Source organism: Trichosurus vulpecula, chromosome 2, assembly GCF_011100635.1.
Source record: "Trichosurus vulpecula isolate mTriVul1 chromosome 2, mTriVul1.pri, whole genome shotgun sequence".
NCBI classification, from domain to species: domain Eukaryota; kingdom Metazoa; phylum Chordata; class Mammalia; order Diprotodontia; family Phalangeridae; genus Trichosurus; species Trichosurus vulpecula.
In genome coordinates, this window is record NC_050574.1 from 291944228 (window position 1) to 291957805 (window position 13578).

The window sequence follows — 13578 nt, forward strand, 5'->3', positions numbered from 1 at the left end:
AACAAATAAATACCTCTTCAATAGCATTTCCTTGCCCAGAGCATTGTCCTTTTACATATATAATCAACTCAACAATCATAAGAACAAGGGTGCAGATAATCTAACACAGGAGGTTATTTATAGTCTCTTAAAAATTTTGGCACTCAAGAAAGATTTAGTTAACAGGGAAGTAACCACTATCCAAAGATTGAATCTATTCTATAGTTTGTAATAAGTTCCCATGACTGTCAAATATTAAAAAAATGCAAAATACTATCATCTTATTATTTAAGTTAGCCTAGAATCTCAAGCATGTCATTGGTGTTTGATGTCAGAATATATTATGCTCACTTTCCCCCAATCCAATCCCAATTAGACTTAGTTTGTATGGGTTGAGGAAATGAGGAAGAAAGTGGTCCAGAAATGTATTGTGTGGGAAAAGAAAGAAAATAGGCTTAAAAATTTCTCGAGCAACTTCCACACACGGATATTCAAGAGTTACCTACAAATGTTTCCAATGAATCAGTGAGTGAATCTTTAAGAATATGTTGATGACCGGAGCCTTATTTTCAGAAGGGGTCAGCTCTAATGATGCATGGAATATATAGCACCATTACCGAGTAGCTAATTTAGTGAATGCTCCTAAAGACGGAGATGATGAGACACACAATTAATTACTCAATTAATAAAGCACTGTGAGTTTGTGATTGTAATTTTTAAAACACGACGAGTAGTTATTTTACTAGAGAAACACCATATTTAAGACTCACCATAGGCTGTCATCACACCAACATAGGGTCCATCCACCACGTTCCTATTTTCTTCTGCAAGAGCTTTGATATACCTTTTGCTGAGGTCCAATATTTGTTCACGAAGCATTGAGCTGCTTTCATGTTGAGTTCGTTGCTGGATGGTAAAATGCAGAAGCATCATACCCCAAATGAAGCCAAAAGTCACCAGGAAAAAGCCTAGTTTCTGAGAGGATAACTTCCATGGAGCAAAGAAAGCCATGGCTCCCAAGGAGCTGCTTCTTTCCTTGGGTTGGATCTTAAAGCACCAAAGGGAGATGCAGATCCATGGTGTTGGGCTCAAAAAGGACAGTCAGTCTCACTCAGGCTCCTGTGTCAGCCGGTTTCCTTCTTTCAGTTCCATCCTGCTGTCAGAAGAGAGAACAAAAAAAAGTCAGTATAGCACAACTAACCACAAAGAACAGACAACTCTCAGGAAATGGTACCAGGTTTCCACTTTGATGGCTATCGAATGTGAACTTTGAAAAACAAAGTGCTTGCTTCAATATTTTGCATTATGGTTGAGGATTTTGACTAAGCTGGGAGGGAAGATTTGGCAAGGTGATAAGCTGTACAAATATAAAAGGGGAAGATGTGTCTGCATTTTTGAGTATGTGTGTTAACAGGTGTAATAGAGCTTTACAAGTCTGGACTAAGTTTGAAACAGGAAGCTTATTTCAAAATGAGTGAAGTGGCAATGGGAAGAGATATCACTGATGATGGCAAACACCTGGGGAGGGGAGAAAGTCCTCATCCTGGAATACCCAATATCATTCCTTTCAGCACTTTCTGTAGCTATTGCTTGAGTTTCTAGCCAAAAATCCAAACCACACACACACACACACAGAGCAAAGGGTTATTTGTATAGGTGATAATGAAACTGGGATTCCTCCCATAGGGAGTGGTTATAAGAGAGGCAAAAGTAAGGCATTTTATTCAATCCAGGCAAACGCAGGCTTTTCCTAGGAATATTCAGAAGACAAGATGTTTCCTGGATGGCCTCTTTTCAAAGCACTATTATCAAATGGTTATATACAGGAACACTGAGTTGGTTTTAATTTTCTACCCATAAATTGAAAAGTGCCAGTGGTATCTCACTCTTCACTTCTATATTTCAACACATTTTTAAATGAAACCACATTCTTTCCCCTTTAGTGTCTTTCAAATTATGTCACACAAATTATGAAGTCCTTAAATAAGACTCATGTCTGGCCTTAAAGCAGCATCTATTCTTTGAATTTTCACTTTTGTCTTTGTATCCACAGCACCTCACGCAGTATCAGGTACATAATAAATGTTTGTGTTTTGATTCTGTGTAGAAATAACAAACTTCAACACAAACCAACTATACCAAATTTAACAATCAGGAAGGCCCTTTCTAAAAAGACAGGCTAGAGATCCCCGATGATCTATAGACCAAGCATGAATGATTACCATAATAAATAAGTTAGTATTGTAACACACAAAGTATAGAGAGGTGATTAAAATCTCCTAAGGATAAAGTACAGACCCTGTAACCTAGCTAGAGTAGTTAAGAAGATCTGGGTTTAAATTCCCAGGCTGATATTTACTAGCTAAGTGAACACGGGCAAGCTGTTTAACTTCTTTGAACCCAACGAAACTCTCTAAGACTATAAAGTATAGATGGATCACCACTTGCATCTGTGGAAGAAGACTGCACACAGCGGAAAACCAAAAGTACTATTGACCTAAGGATAAGATGCCATACTATGAATTCTAGGAGTCTCCCAGGACATGACATTCCTTCATAATATTGCACCAGCAGAGTTGGTATAGATGGGCTCAGGTCTGATCAAAGAACTACCTATAATGATAATAACAATTTATATATAAAGTGCATTGTAGGTTTATAACAGAGAACACAGATATAAAGACAAGCCTCACATGTGGTCCTAATCATTCCTAAAAAGCAGAAGGCAAGTACCATTAAGGCATCCGACTGACTACACTTCAGGCTGACCACAGTCTCCTTTCACTTAGTGTCAGAACGTTTACCAACTCCCTCAGTACTGCCTCCCACCCCCCCAATAATTTGGTACCAATCTACTTTTAGACTTTTATCTTCCACTGTTCTATCACCTAAAACCTTCATTCCATTCCTCTTCTCCTATTTTCTTTACCTTAAAACTCCATGACATCATGCCCCAATCTCTTACAGTGAGATAGCCCTTTTCCTTGCCAAGGCCTTGAAGAAAGAGAGGGATTCTACAAAACAAAAGTGAGGCAAGAAGCTGGTTCTAGACAAGAAGGAAAGGCACAGTGATGAAAAATGGAGCACCATGGAGGAAGAGTAGAGAAAAAAAAGACCAGTTTGGCTATATGGTAAAGTGCCAGTTGTGGTGCAATGCCTAATGAGGTTGGAAAGGCTGGGTGTGGTCAGGCTGTAAATGGTCTTAAAACTCACATAGTGGGTTTTTTGTTCCTAGAGGCAAAAGGGAGCCAGTGGAGATGACTGAGTAGCAGAATAGTATCATAGGTCAACCCGGACTTAAGGAAACTCACTTTGGTACAGTATAGAGATGGACTGGAATAGGAGGCAACTGAAGGAGGAAGATCAATTAGGATGCCATTGTGATAATCTGGGTGAAAGATAATGAAGGTCTGAACTAAGAGAGTAACTATAGGAGCAGAAAAAAGGGGCGAGATCCGAGAGATTTTTTGGAGGCAGATGGCAAAATCTGGCAACTTATTGGATACATGTGACAATGATGAATGAGTTCAGGATAATGCCAAGGTTAAAAACCTGAAAAACTGGAAGTATGACTGTATCTTCAAAGAAAATAGTGATAGGGGTAGATTTTGGGGAAAAGATAATGAGCTCAGTTTTAGACATATTAAGTATGAGATATCTCTGAGACATCTAGTTTGTAATGTACAATGACTGGTGATGCTGGGTTGAGTCTCAGTGGAAAACCTGGGCCTGGATAGATAGATGTGGTTGTCATGTGCAGAAAGATGATAATTAAAACAATGGGAGCTAATGAGGTTAATAAGAGAGAATGCAGAAGGCCCGGGACAAAACCTAGAGTAATACCCACTTAGAGGGGCATAATGTAGAGGATGAACCAGCAAAGGAGACAGAAAAGGAGTGGTCAGATAGGTAAGAAAGACAATCAGAAGAGAGTGGTGTCATGAACACCCTGAGAAGAGAAATTATACAGAAGGAGATGGTGGTCAATAATACTGCAAATGAGGCAGACGGTCTGCTGATAACTTTAGAGGAAGCAGTTTCATTTGAGTAATGAAGTCAGAAACCAGACTGCAAAGGGTTTAGGAGTAAATAGAAAGTAAATGCAATGAGCATGTAGTCAGCTTCTGGGGATGTCTGGTTGGGAAGAGAAAAAGAGATAACAGCATGACAGCTTGACGTGATGGTCAGGTCTACTGAAGTTTGTTTATTTGCTTTAAGGATGGATGGTAGATTTGAGAATTTTTGAAGGCAGTGGGGAAGGAATCAGTAGGTGGAGAAATAGTGAAGATATGAGGGAGGGTAGGGATGATTAAGGGTACAAATTGCTAGAGAACACAGGAAGAGAATAATATTATTTCTATGCCTGTTCATATGTTAGTTTGTTGGAAAAACTGTCAAGGGACCTATCTCATGTTAAATTACTCTAGTATACACATAATTATTTGTTGGTATAGAGTAATGGGTTGGCATAGAGTATTGTATTTAAAATAGAAAAAAAGGGGGATACCAAATCATACACAAGGATTCCCTGGTTGAATAAAGTCTTAGAAAACCATACATCAACATTATCTATGTTCTATTGTGAGCAGCTAGGTAGCATAGTGGAAAGAACACCAAGCAGAGTCACGAAGATCTGAGTTTAAATGTGGCCTTACTTACTAGCTGTGTGACCCTGGGAAAGTCACTTAACCCTGTCTGTTCAGTTTCTGCATCTCTAAAATGCCCTGGTGAAGGAAATGGTAAATGACTTCAGTATTTTTGCCAAGAAAACCCCAAATGGGGTTATGAAGAATCAGATACGACTGAACAACAACAACCAAATGTTCTGCTGTATTTGATTTATTTTGTTAAATATTCCAAATTGCATTTTAATCCAGTCCTGGCCCACTTGTTTGACACCTCTGGGGTACAGAAGATGAGCTTCAAGCATAAGCCTGAGCAATGAGTATTCCAACTTTCTGCAGACATAGAAGGACAAGATTCCTTTCTTAAATCAATAGAAACTGTTATATAAATATAAGGCAGTTAGGTAAGAGTACAGTGCAGCGAATGGAGCACTAGAATTGGAGCCAGGAAGAGCCCAGTTCAAATCTGGTCTTAGTCGCTAACTATGTGATCCTGGGCAAGTCGCTTAATTTCTGATTTCTTCAGTTTCCTCAGCTGTAAAATGGGGATAACAATAAAAGCATCTATCTCCCCTGAGGTTACTGTGAGGATAAAATGTGATATTTGTGAAGCAGTTTGCAAACCTTAGAGTGCTCTATAAATTCTTACTACCCTCTCCATTACCACATACTCAGCTACAGTAACATTAGAAACTATCTCAATTCCTATCAGGAATACAAAGTTATCTTACCCCACCCTCAAAGGAAAAAAAGAAAACCCTTCAAGTGAGAGAAATCCTCATCCCACAACAGTGGTAAAGCGAGTCCAATGATGAATATGGTGCCAGCAAACCCTTATCAACAAAAAGTTTAATCAAATGATCATCAAAACAGCTATCTATTTATCACAGGCTCCAGAGGCAATGGAATTCACGCAACAGCAGGTTAAGGAGCTGTCTTGTCGTCACATATTACAGCCCCAGAGTCTTCTAGAAAAGTTATCCTTTCTGCTGCATTAAGTGCCAAGAGTCTCATGGGGTCTTCTGCCAGACAGACCAGTAATAGCTCAGGGTATGATTCTCCCCGTCCATCATTAGAAACTGTTAATCTACGTCTGGCCACGATTATCTAAATGTCCAATAACACTTTTTGCTCTCAAGTAAGGAACTGCCCTTCCCCGTTGCTGTCAGGGATACCACCATCCTCCCAGTCCCCCCAGGCTGGCATCTTAAGCATCCTCCTTGACTCCTCCCTCTCTCTCACCCTCTATCAGTGGTCAAATCCTATTGTTTCCTATTCTGGAAGGAAGGAAAGCAGGAAACAAGCATTTATTAAGTGCCTACTATGTGACAGGCACTACATCAAGCATTCTGCAATCATTTGATCCTCACAATAACCCTTGGAGGTAGGTGTTAGTTATTATTATTCCCACTTTACAGTTGAGGAAACTGAGGTAGATAAAGGTTAAATGACTTACCTAGGATCACCCAGCAAGTGAGCATCTGCAGCTGAATTTGAACTTGGATCCTAGCACTCTATTCATCATGCTGTTTTCCTGCCTCTAAAGTCTCTTCCAGCACTAACTCTATGATTCTACATAAATAAAAGAATATAATTTTAACTACTTTATAACTTTTCTCCAATTCTTTCCCTTCTCCCAGACTAACAGCCTTGGAGTAATTTTTTGCCTCCTCCTGCTTCTTCACCTATCATTAGCAGCCAGTCCAAATCTTCCTAATTTTTCTTACATGGTATCTATCTAGTTTGGACTATGTTTTTCAAAGCCTCCACCTGGACCACTATATAAGCTTCTGAGCTTGGTTCAATCCAGTTTCTCTATGCAATAATTTCCCTTAAAATTGCCTTAATCAAACTATCTCTCTAAGCAAAACTCTCAGTGCCTGCCTTTACTCCACTTTATCAATCCTGACTCTACAGACTAAGATAAAATATTAGGCAAGTCACTTAACTTCTAAATGACTTCTAAGTTTCCAGGTAAATATACTAATATCCCAACCAAGCTCGAAGCATTCCACAGAGCCTGCTTTGGTTGCCTTCATGGCCATTGGAACAAATTATTCTCATCCACCCATTCTGCCAGGGAAAATCCTTACATGTTTGGGGTAGACACCCTCCTAACTCACCTGTGGGTCTGGGGCCAGTCAGTTACTCTCTCAACCTGGTTTAGCCCATCTGCTGAGATGGTTTTACTGATGTTTGGCTGTTGTACATGCTATAGTTTTATGGAGCCACAGGGATGAGTCGGGTGAAGCTTAGAGCTTGGTTAAACATCAAAGATGCTAAAGTCATCTACTGAATTCCAGGCCATCACTAGTCATCTTGACTTTTTTCCTGCCACTGGAAGAGGGAGTGAAGCTGCCTCACTTAAATCTAATTCACATACAAGTCAAGACATCACCATCGACGTCACTGGTCCTCTTCAAAAATGAAGGACAAACAACAGCGAACAACTAATATCTTGCTTCATCATTGTATCCCCTGCACCTAGCATATGACCTTGAACATAGAAGGGACTTAGTAAATTGTATGTTTACATTGAATGGGCAGCTGAGTGGAGCAGTGGATATAGTGCTGGGCCTGGAGTCAGGAAAATCTGAGTTCAGATTTAGTCTCAGACACTAACTGTGTGACCCTGGGAAAGTGACTTAACCCTGTTTGCCTCAGTTTCTGCAACAATAAAATGAGCTGGAGAAGGAAATGGCAAACCACTCCAGTATATTTACCAAGATAACCCTACTAAGAGTTAGATACAACTGAAACTGGCTGTACAAACAACTTTTGCATTGAACCCAACACACATCTTTTCCTTTTGGTACTAAAGAAATAGATGCCCATCTCCCATTCAGATAAGGAATACATCAATGAATCTCCAAAGTCCACAAGAGAGATGTCACAGGGATGTCTCTTCTCTTACAATCCCACACAATAATATCAAAAATATCTTTCCAATGACCAAAGACAAAATGGGAGGAGGCAAATACTGCTTGAGAACACATAGATTTCTGCTTACATCACTATTCAAGCATGTAAAAAAGGCCCTTCCTATGAACTGTCCCTCCCTTCTCTCCCCACCCCCATTACTCCCATCACAGCCATTCTATTTCAGCACCCCTACCAGACTTCCATCTGGCTTCCCCATCTTCACTTAGCAGGCCTCCTACTTCCACTCCAAGAAGAGGACATTTCTTCAAAAACTGTTCAAAAGTAATGATAACATCTAGCATTTATGTAGGACTTTAGGTTTGCAAAGCACTTCGCACACATGTTTTCATTTGGTCCTCATAAACAGTCTTGTGGAGTAGGTGTCATCATCCCCATTTTATAGATGAAGTGACTGAGGGCAGGAGAGTTTAAATGACTTGCACACGGCCCCATAACTGAAAAGTACCCAAAGCAGGAAAAGAACTAGTCTTCCTGACTCCAAGTCCAGCACTTGATCCACTGTACCACCTAGTTGCTTAATTAATTAATAATAGCGACAACAACAATTATATGGAACTTGAAGGCTTGCGAAGTGTTTTTCATAAATTATCTCATTTAATCCTCACGACAACCCTGTGAGTTTTTTGAGAATTACTCTGCCAGGGTCCATGAATGTGTTTGGGAACATGATTTCCATATTCAGATAAACTATAAATTGCTTGAAGATGGATAGTATAGTGTCTTGTATTTCTTGTATCCTCCTCTCCCAGCTCTCCCATCTCCACAGAATTGAGGGCAATGCTACATATAGAGAAAAAAAGAATGCTTTGAGGTGAAGCAGTGTAGGTGGAGGGAAGGTGTGCAATGTTAAAAACTGGACTGTGTTTGAGTCAAGGGAACTATTTCCTAGCTTTCATTTTGTTGCTAACTAACACCGTGATCTCTAAAAGTCTCTTTCTCCCTGGTGTATCTCCTCTTCTATAAAGAGATGTGGATGAAATTACCCCCAGGTCCCTTCTATTCCCTACAGAGGTACAAATCATTGTATGAGCTATGTTAGTTTACCATGATCTCCACTAATGATGAGATGTAACATTTATTAAGCACCCTCTGTTTGCAAGATGCTGCAATAGCTTTTCACATCAAAGGGCTCATCACATAAACACAGACCCTCTTAGTTCTCATATTGTTCTTTTTGTGTGGTTCTCTAAAACACCTATTCAATGTATTGCATGTTATAATTATCTACATTAGTGTTTCCCACTTGCCCCTATACAACACAGACACAGACACACACACACACATACACACACACACACATTCTGCATCATACCATACAAGTTTTAAGAGAAAGGACCAGTATCTTATCTAAACTTGTTATTTTTTTCCAGCATCTAACACAACAGGTGCCTAATAAATGTCTGCTGTATTTGTATTTGAATTTTTTTTTAAGTTTTCAGTGGCTAACCACACAATGCCCTTGTCATTTCACATTTCTATTCCTTTCTCACTCACCTCCTCTAGAAGGAATAGAATATGACAAAGTTTGTCAAGGAGGGGTGTGCTAGTAAATGTCTAAACAACAACCTTTAGGGGTGGGGAGGAATGTAAGCAGAATACACTTTTAAACTAAATCCACATCAGTATTTTCTTTATCATTTCCTAAGTCTAGACAATCAACAAAACAGTAAACCAAATCCCATTTGGTAGCATTTGCCTGTTTTCAAAATGTAACTGACCAAGCACTGAAAATTTAACAATTGGCTCTCCTTTGAGCTGATTCCACTCCATCCCTGGAGATAACTGCCTGTAATTTTTGTGTCTGAGGATATGTCGACTCTTGGTAATGTCAGAGGAAATGAACTATAATTAAGTATTTAGAACACTAACATTTAGAAAGACATACTAATTCAGAAATGTCACTGCTAGGGAGAAGTAAAGGTTAGCTAGGTAGCTCTGAGTAGAACTAGGATGAAATTGACAGCTTTTAAAGGGCTAGTAGGTTGAAGACAATGAGAAGAAGCAGAGTTAAAGGAATACTGGGATTGGTAAAGGGAAATCTTAGAGTTTCAGGTCAGAAGAAATAAGATAGAGGTGCGGTACACACACACACACACGTAGTATATGTACATACACAAACATAGATGCTGTGTGTATATGTGTGCCTATATACATATATAGCGTATATCTAGATGTGTATAAACATATATATACGCGCACATGTGTGTGTGCATACATGTATATTTGCATTATCTGTGCAGAAGCAAGGGGAAAAAATTCAGGCAACCAGTACAGATGGAACACACCAGGCACAAGTCTTTCCTCTCTTTCTCAGTCTATTCAGATCTAATCCATGCTTCAAGGCCTAGCCCAGATGCTACCTACTAAATGAAATCTAATAATATCCTTCACAGAAAGTGGTCTTTCTGTTCCTCTGAATTCCCAAAGTACTTTATACCTTCTCACACGTACATAACTATTTCTCATGTGTACATAACTATTACTCCATACCCTTATTCTCTCATACAATAATATCACTGTGCACTTGAATGAACTTCATATGCGCTACAATATAAGGAACCTGCTTCAAAGTTGAGTGTTAGCCTTCTCCCTTAAATTATTCCCATATTCCATTAGCTGGTAGAACCTTTTTCTGGCACAGAAGGCCCTCCTAATTCAGGAAAGGGAATGAGAAATAATGTAGTCATTTACACTGAGTGACTCTAGAGGGGCCTGTTTTGCCCTTCCACATTTTACTCTGTTTCTGAGATTCAATTCAAGTCCTACTTGTTTCTTTTTATTGGAAACCTTTAAAAAATATATATATATATATATGCATATATATATATATATATGTATGTATATGTATGTATATGTATATATATATATATATATACACACACATATATATACATGTATGCATGTATACATATATATTATTTTTACAAACATTTGTTTTTCCCTGCCAACCCTTCCCTTTTATTAAACAATAAAAAAAACCAACCTTGGAATAGGCGTAGTCCAGCAAAACAAAATTCCCATATTAATCATGTCCAAAAAATATATATTTCATTCTGCATTTTAAATCCATCACCTTTCTGGCAGGAAGTGAGTACACTGATCAGAGTTCTAAAGTCTTTCAAAGTCATTTTCTTTATAATCATGGGGCTATCGTATATTGTTTTCATAGATGCCTCTTCTTCTTAAATGATCTATTTCATCATTTCTTACAAACTGGTAATATTCCATTATGTTCATGTACCATAATTTGTTTAGCCATTTCCCAGGAGATGGGTACCCTTTTGTTTCCAGGTTTGGGCTACAATAAAAAGAGCTGTTTTTTTTTTCCTACATATGGCTTCATTTCCCAGCAGTCACCACAGCACCTGGTATATAACAAGCCTTTATTAAATGCTTGTTGACTTGAATTTCCTCTTTCTTTGTTCTCTTAGGAGGAAGTCTACCATTCTCCAAGGCTTCTTTGACCAGCCTACAGTGATCTTCTCCTTCTCTAAATTTATATAATTCCCATCATTTTATCACAAGATTCAGTAATCAATTACATAGCACCTTGTATTGTTTCACAAATGTTAGTATTGTCTCTCCAGGTGGATTATAAACTCCTTAAATAGTCTGGGACTATGCTTTTTATTTCTTGTTGTTCCACAGCATCTCCCATAAACTTGAACACATAAGCAAGCCTTCAATTGGATTGATTGGAGAGCTAATGTGTTTGGTTTTCTTTTTAAGTGTCTTTAACACAGGTAAGGATCAAAGCTAGTTTCAGTAGACTATTAAATCAAATCCTTGAGCTGGCTTGTAGTTTGTCTTTTTAGACAGCTTCCCCCACCCCCATGCCCCACCTTTTTAAACAAAAGTGTAGTCTGAGATGTCACTAATATCACTTTGAACAGATCTCCAACCAGAAGATGGTAAGATTACTCATTCTTTCCAGACTGACAGCGTCCTTTAATAAGCTCTTATTTTCTGAGACTATTCACTGTATGCTATACAGTTTATATAGTACTTTCATCTCCAGAAATCCGATTCCCCTACACAACTTTAATGGCATATTAATGCCTATAATGCACCAAATTTTAGTTGTGTCATTGACTTGTTTTCTTTTGCAAACTTGACCCTCGACCTCCTACTTTAATCTAACTTAGTTTCTCTGAATCTCCACGTCCTGCTCCCATAGGCAGCCAAGAGACACTTTGCGGTTTCTGTCCAACAAATAAGTAGAGAAAAGCAAAACAAAAATTTACTTTGGGAATTAGTGAGTTTTCTGTAGAACTGAGTTTGACATCTTTAAATTGGAAAAGATTTAGGGACTGGAACTCCTTGGTGAGGATGTTCTCTCTATCAGAGCACTGTAATTTATGTATCCTTAAGAGAGTTGCCTAGAGCAAGGAGAAGAGTTAATTGAGTTACTTAGTGTCACAGGGACAGAATGTATCAGCAACAGAACCCGAACTCAAGTGTTACCAGCTCTCTATCCAGGACTCAGGATTCTACTTTCTTTTAACCATTTCTACCATAGTAAACAGAATACAGAAAAAATAATTCAGCTATTTCTTGAAAATTCCAGGTCCTCATTATTCTGGTGTGCTACAATGCAGTGATGCCCTCAGGGGCTGTTCAGGCTCGGGGCAGTTTGTTCAGACACTAGATACCCTCAGGCCACTGGGCCTTTTCCCTGAGTGTTTTCTTTTCAACTCAGTAGTCACTTTTCAGCGCTGTCACTGGGTCTGCCAGCAGCAGCCCGAATCATTCTTCTAATCTGATGTCTGCTGCAAACTAGGGCAGAGCTGAAAATCGCCAGGGGATATCAGAACACCAAGCTTATTAAATCACTAACCAAAATTTTACATAGAATCCTAAGTCAATGATCTCTGTCCTGAGGGCTGCTCTACTTCTAACAGAAGAAAGTGCACCAGCTTTCTGACAACTGTTTTCATTATTGCCCAGTAACTTTTTTTTTAACTTTTGCCTTGGGTTCCTGGCTATCTGGATTCTAGAATATTTAGAATTTTGACCCATTCATACCTCTCAGGGGCATTTGAGATCATTCTAGCCCAACATCTCATTTTACTAGTAAGAAAACTGAGGTGCAAGGTGGTAGTGAGTGAGCCCCAGAGACAGTTTACAAAGCACAGCCAGAATTTAAATTCATATATTCTTACTTTAAATCCTGTGTGATCCTTCCACCTCAACCAGAATGCCTCCTTAGAAACATTATTTCATGTAGTCCCTAAAATTTCTTTGTGGTTTTCCACCTACCTTCAGCACTAAAAGAATTAGTTTCATTAGCCTTTTAATTCCGGATTGATCAGGTATTCTAGATTTATTGTGGTTTTTTTTTTAACATCAGATTCACTTTCTTCCTTAATTTAATGCTTAGTTTCTTCCTGGGAAGGTTTTTTTCTATCTTACTTTTTTATTTGGCTATTTGAAGCATCATCCAGAATTTGTCTCCTACTCACAGCCTTGATCTCCTTTTGTGCCTGTTGATTTGTAGACTAGCATCTTCAACAAGGAGAAAGAATCTCAATGCCAGAGACTAATTAGCAAATGGTAGCCCAGCCAACTTGGGACCAGGACTCTGAATCCATAATGCCAAGAAGTGAGAAAACTGAATCAGGAATATGACTCCCTCAGTATTTCAGATAGGTGGGGCTCTGCCAGCAGTGAATACTTAATGAAAATGTATGTCTGCCTTCAGTTTTCTTTTTGGCTTTTGTTTTCCTTTGTGATCTAGTCCAAGCAACTTGGCTTCTCAGGGCCTCTGTAACCCTTTCCTATAAATTAGAAGTAGTCATGCTGCTTTATTAAGTAATTTTTGAGTCCCTTAGATATCAGTTAGGAAATTATTTATTTTGTTGTTGGTATTCAGAACACTTGAGCTGGTGTCCAGTTTCTGTTTTAAAATTCTCTTCTTAATTGACAAAAACATATTTTCTCCCTTTTACCCCCTACCCACCACTGAAAAAGAAAACCACAAACTCTTAAAACTAATACTGAATATGTCTTCCCAATTTCTGATAACATGAAA

The 13578-nt window shown here is 38.7% G+C and overlaps 1 protein-coding gene across 1 annotated transcript in view; it reads right to left on the reverse strand.

Annotated features, from left to right (window-relative positions):
• The window catches only part of MGAT5 (alpha-1,6-mannosylglycoprotein 6-beta-N-acetylglucosaminyltransferase), a 384608-nt gene that overhangs the window by 228118 nt on the left and 142912 nt on the right, over positions 1-13578 (reverse strand). The window contains exon 3 of the mRNA XM_036747575.1: positions 750-1135. Within this exon, the coding sequence (XP_036603470.1) occupies positions 750-990 (241 nt within the window). The 5' untranslated portion in view covers positions 991-1135. The remainder of the gene's footprint in view (positions 1-749; positions 1136-13578) is intronic.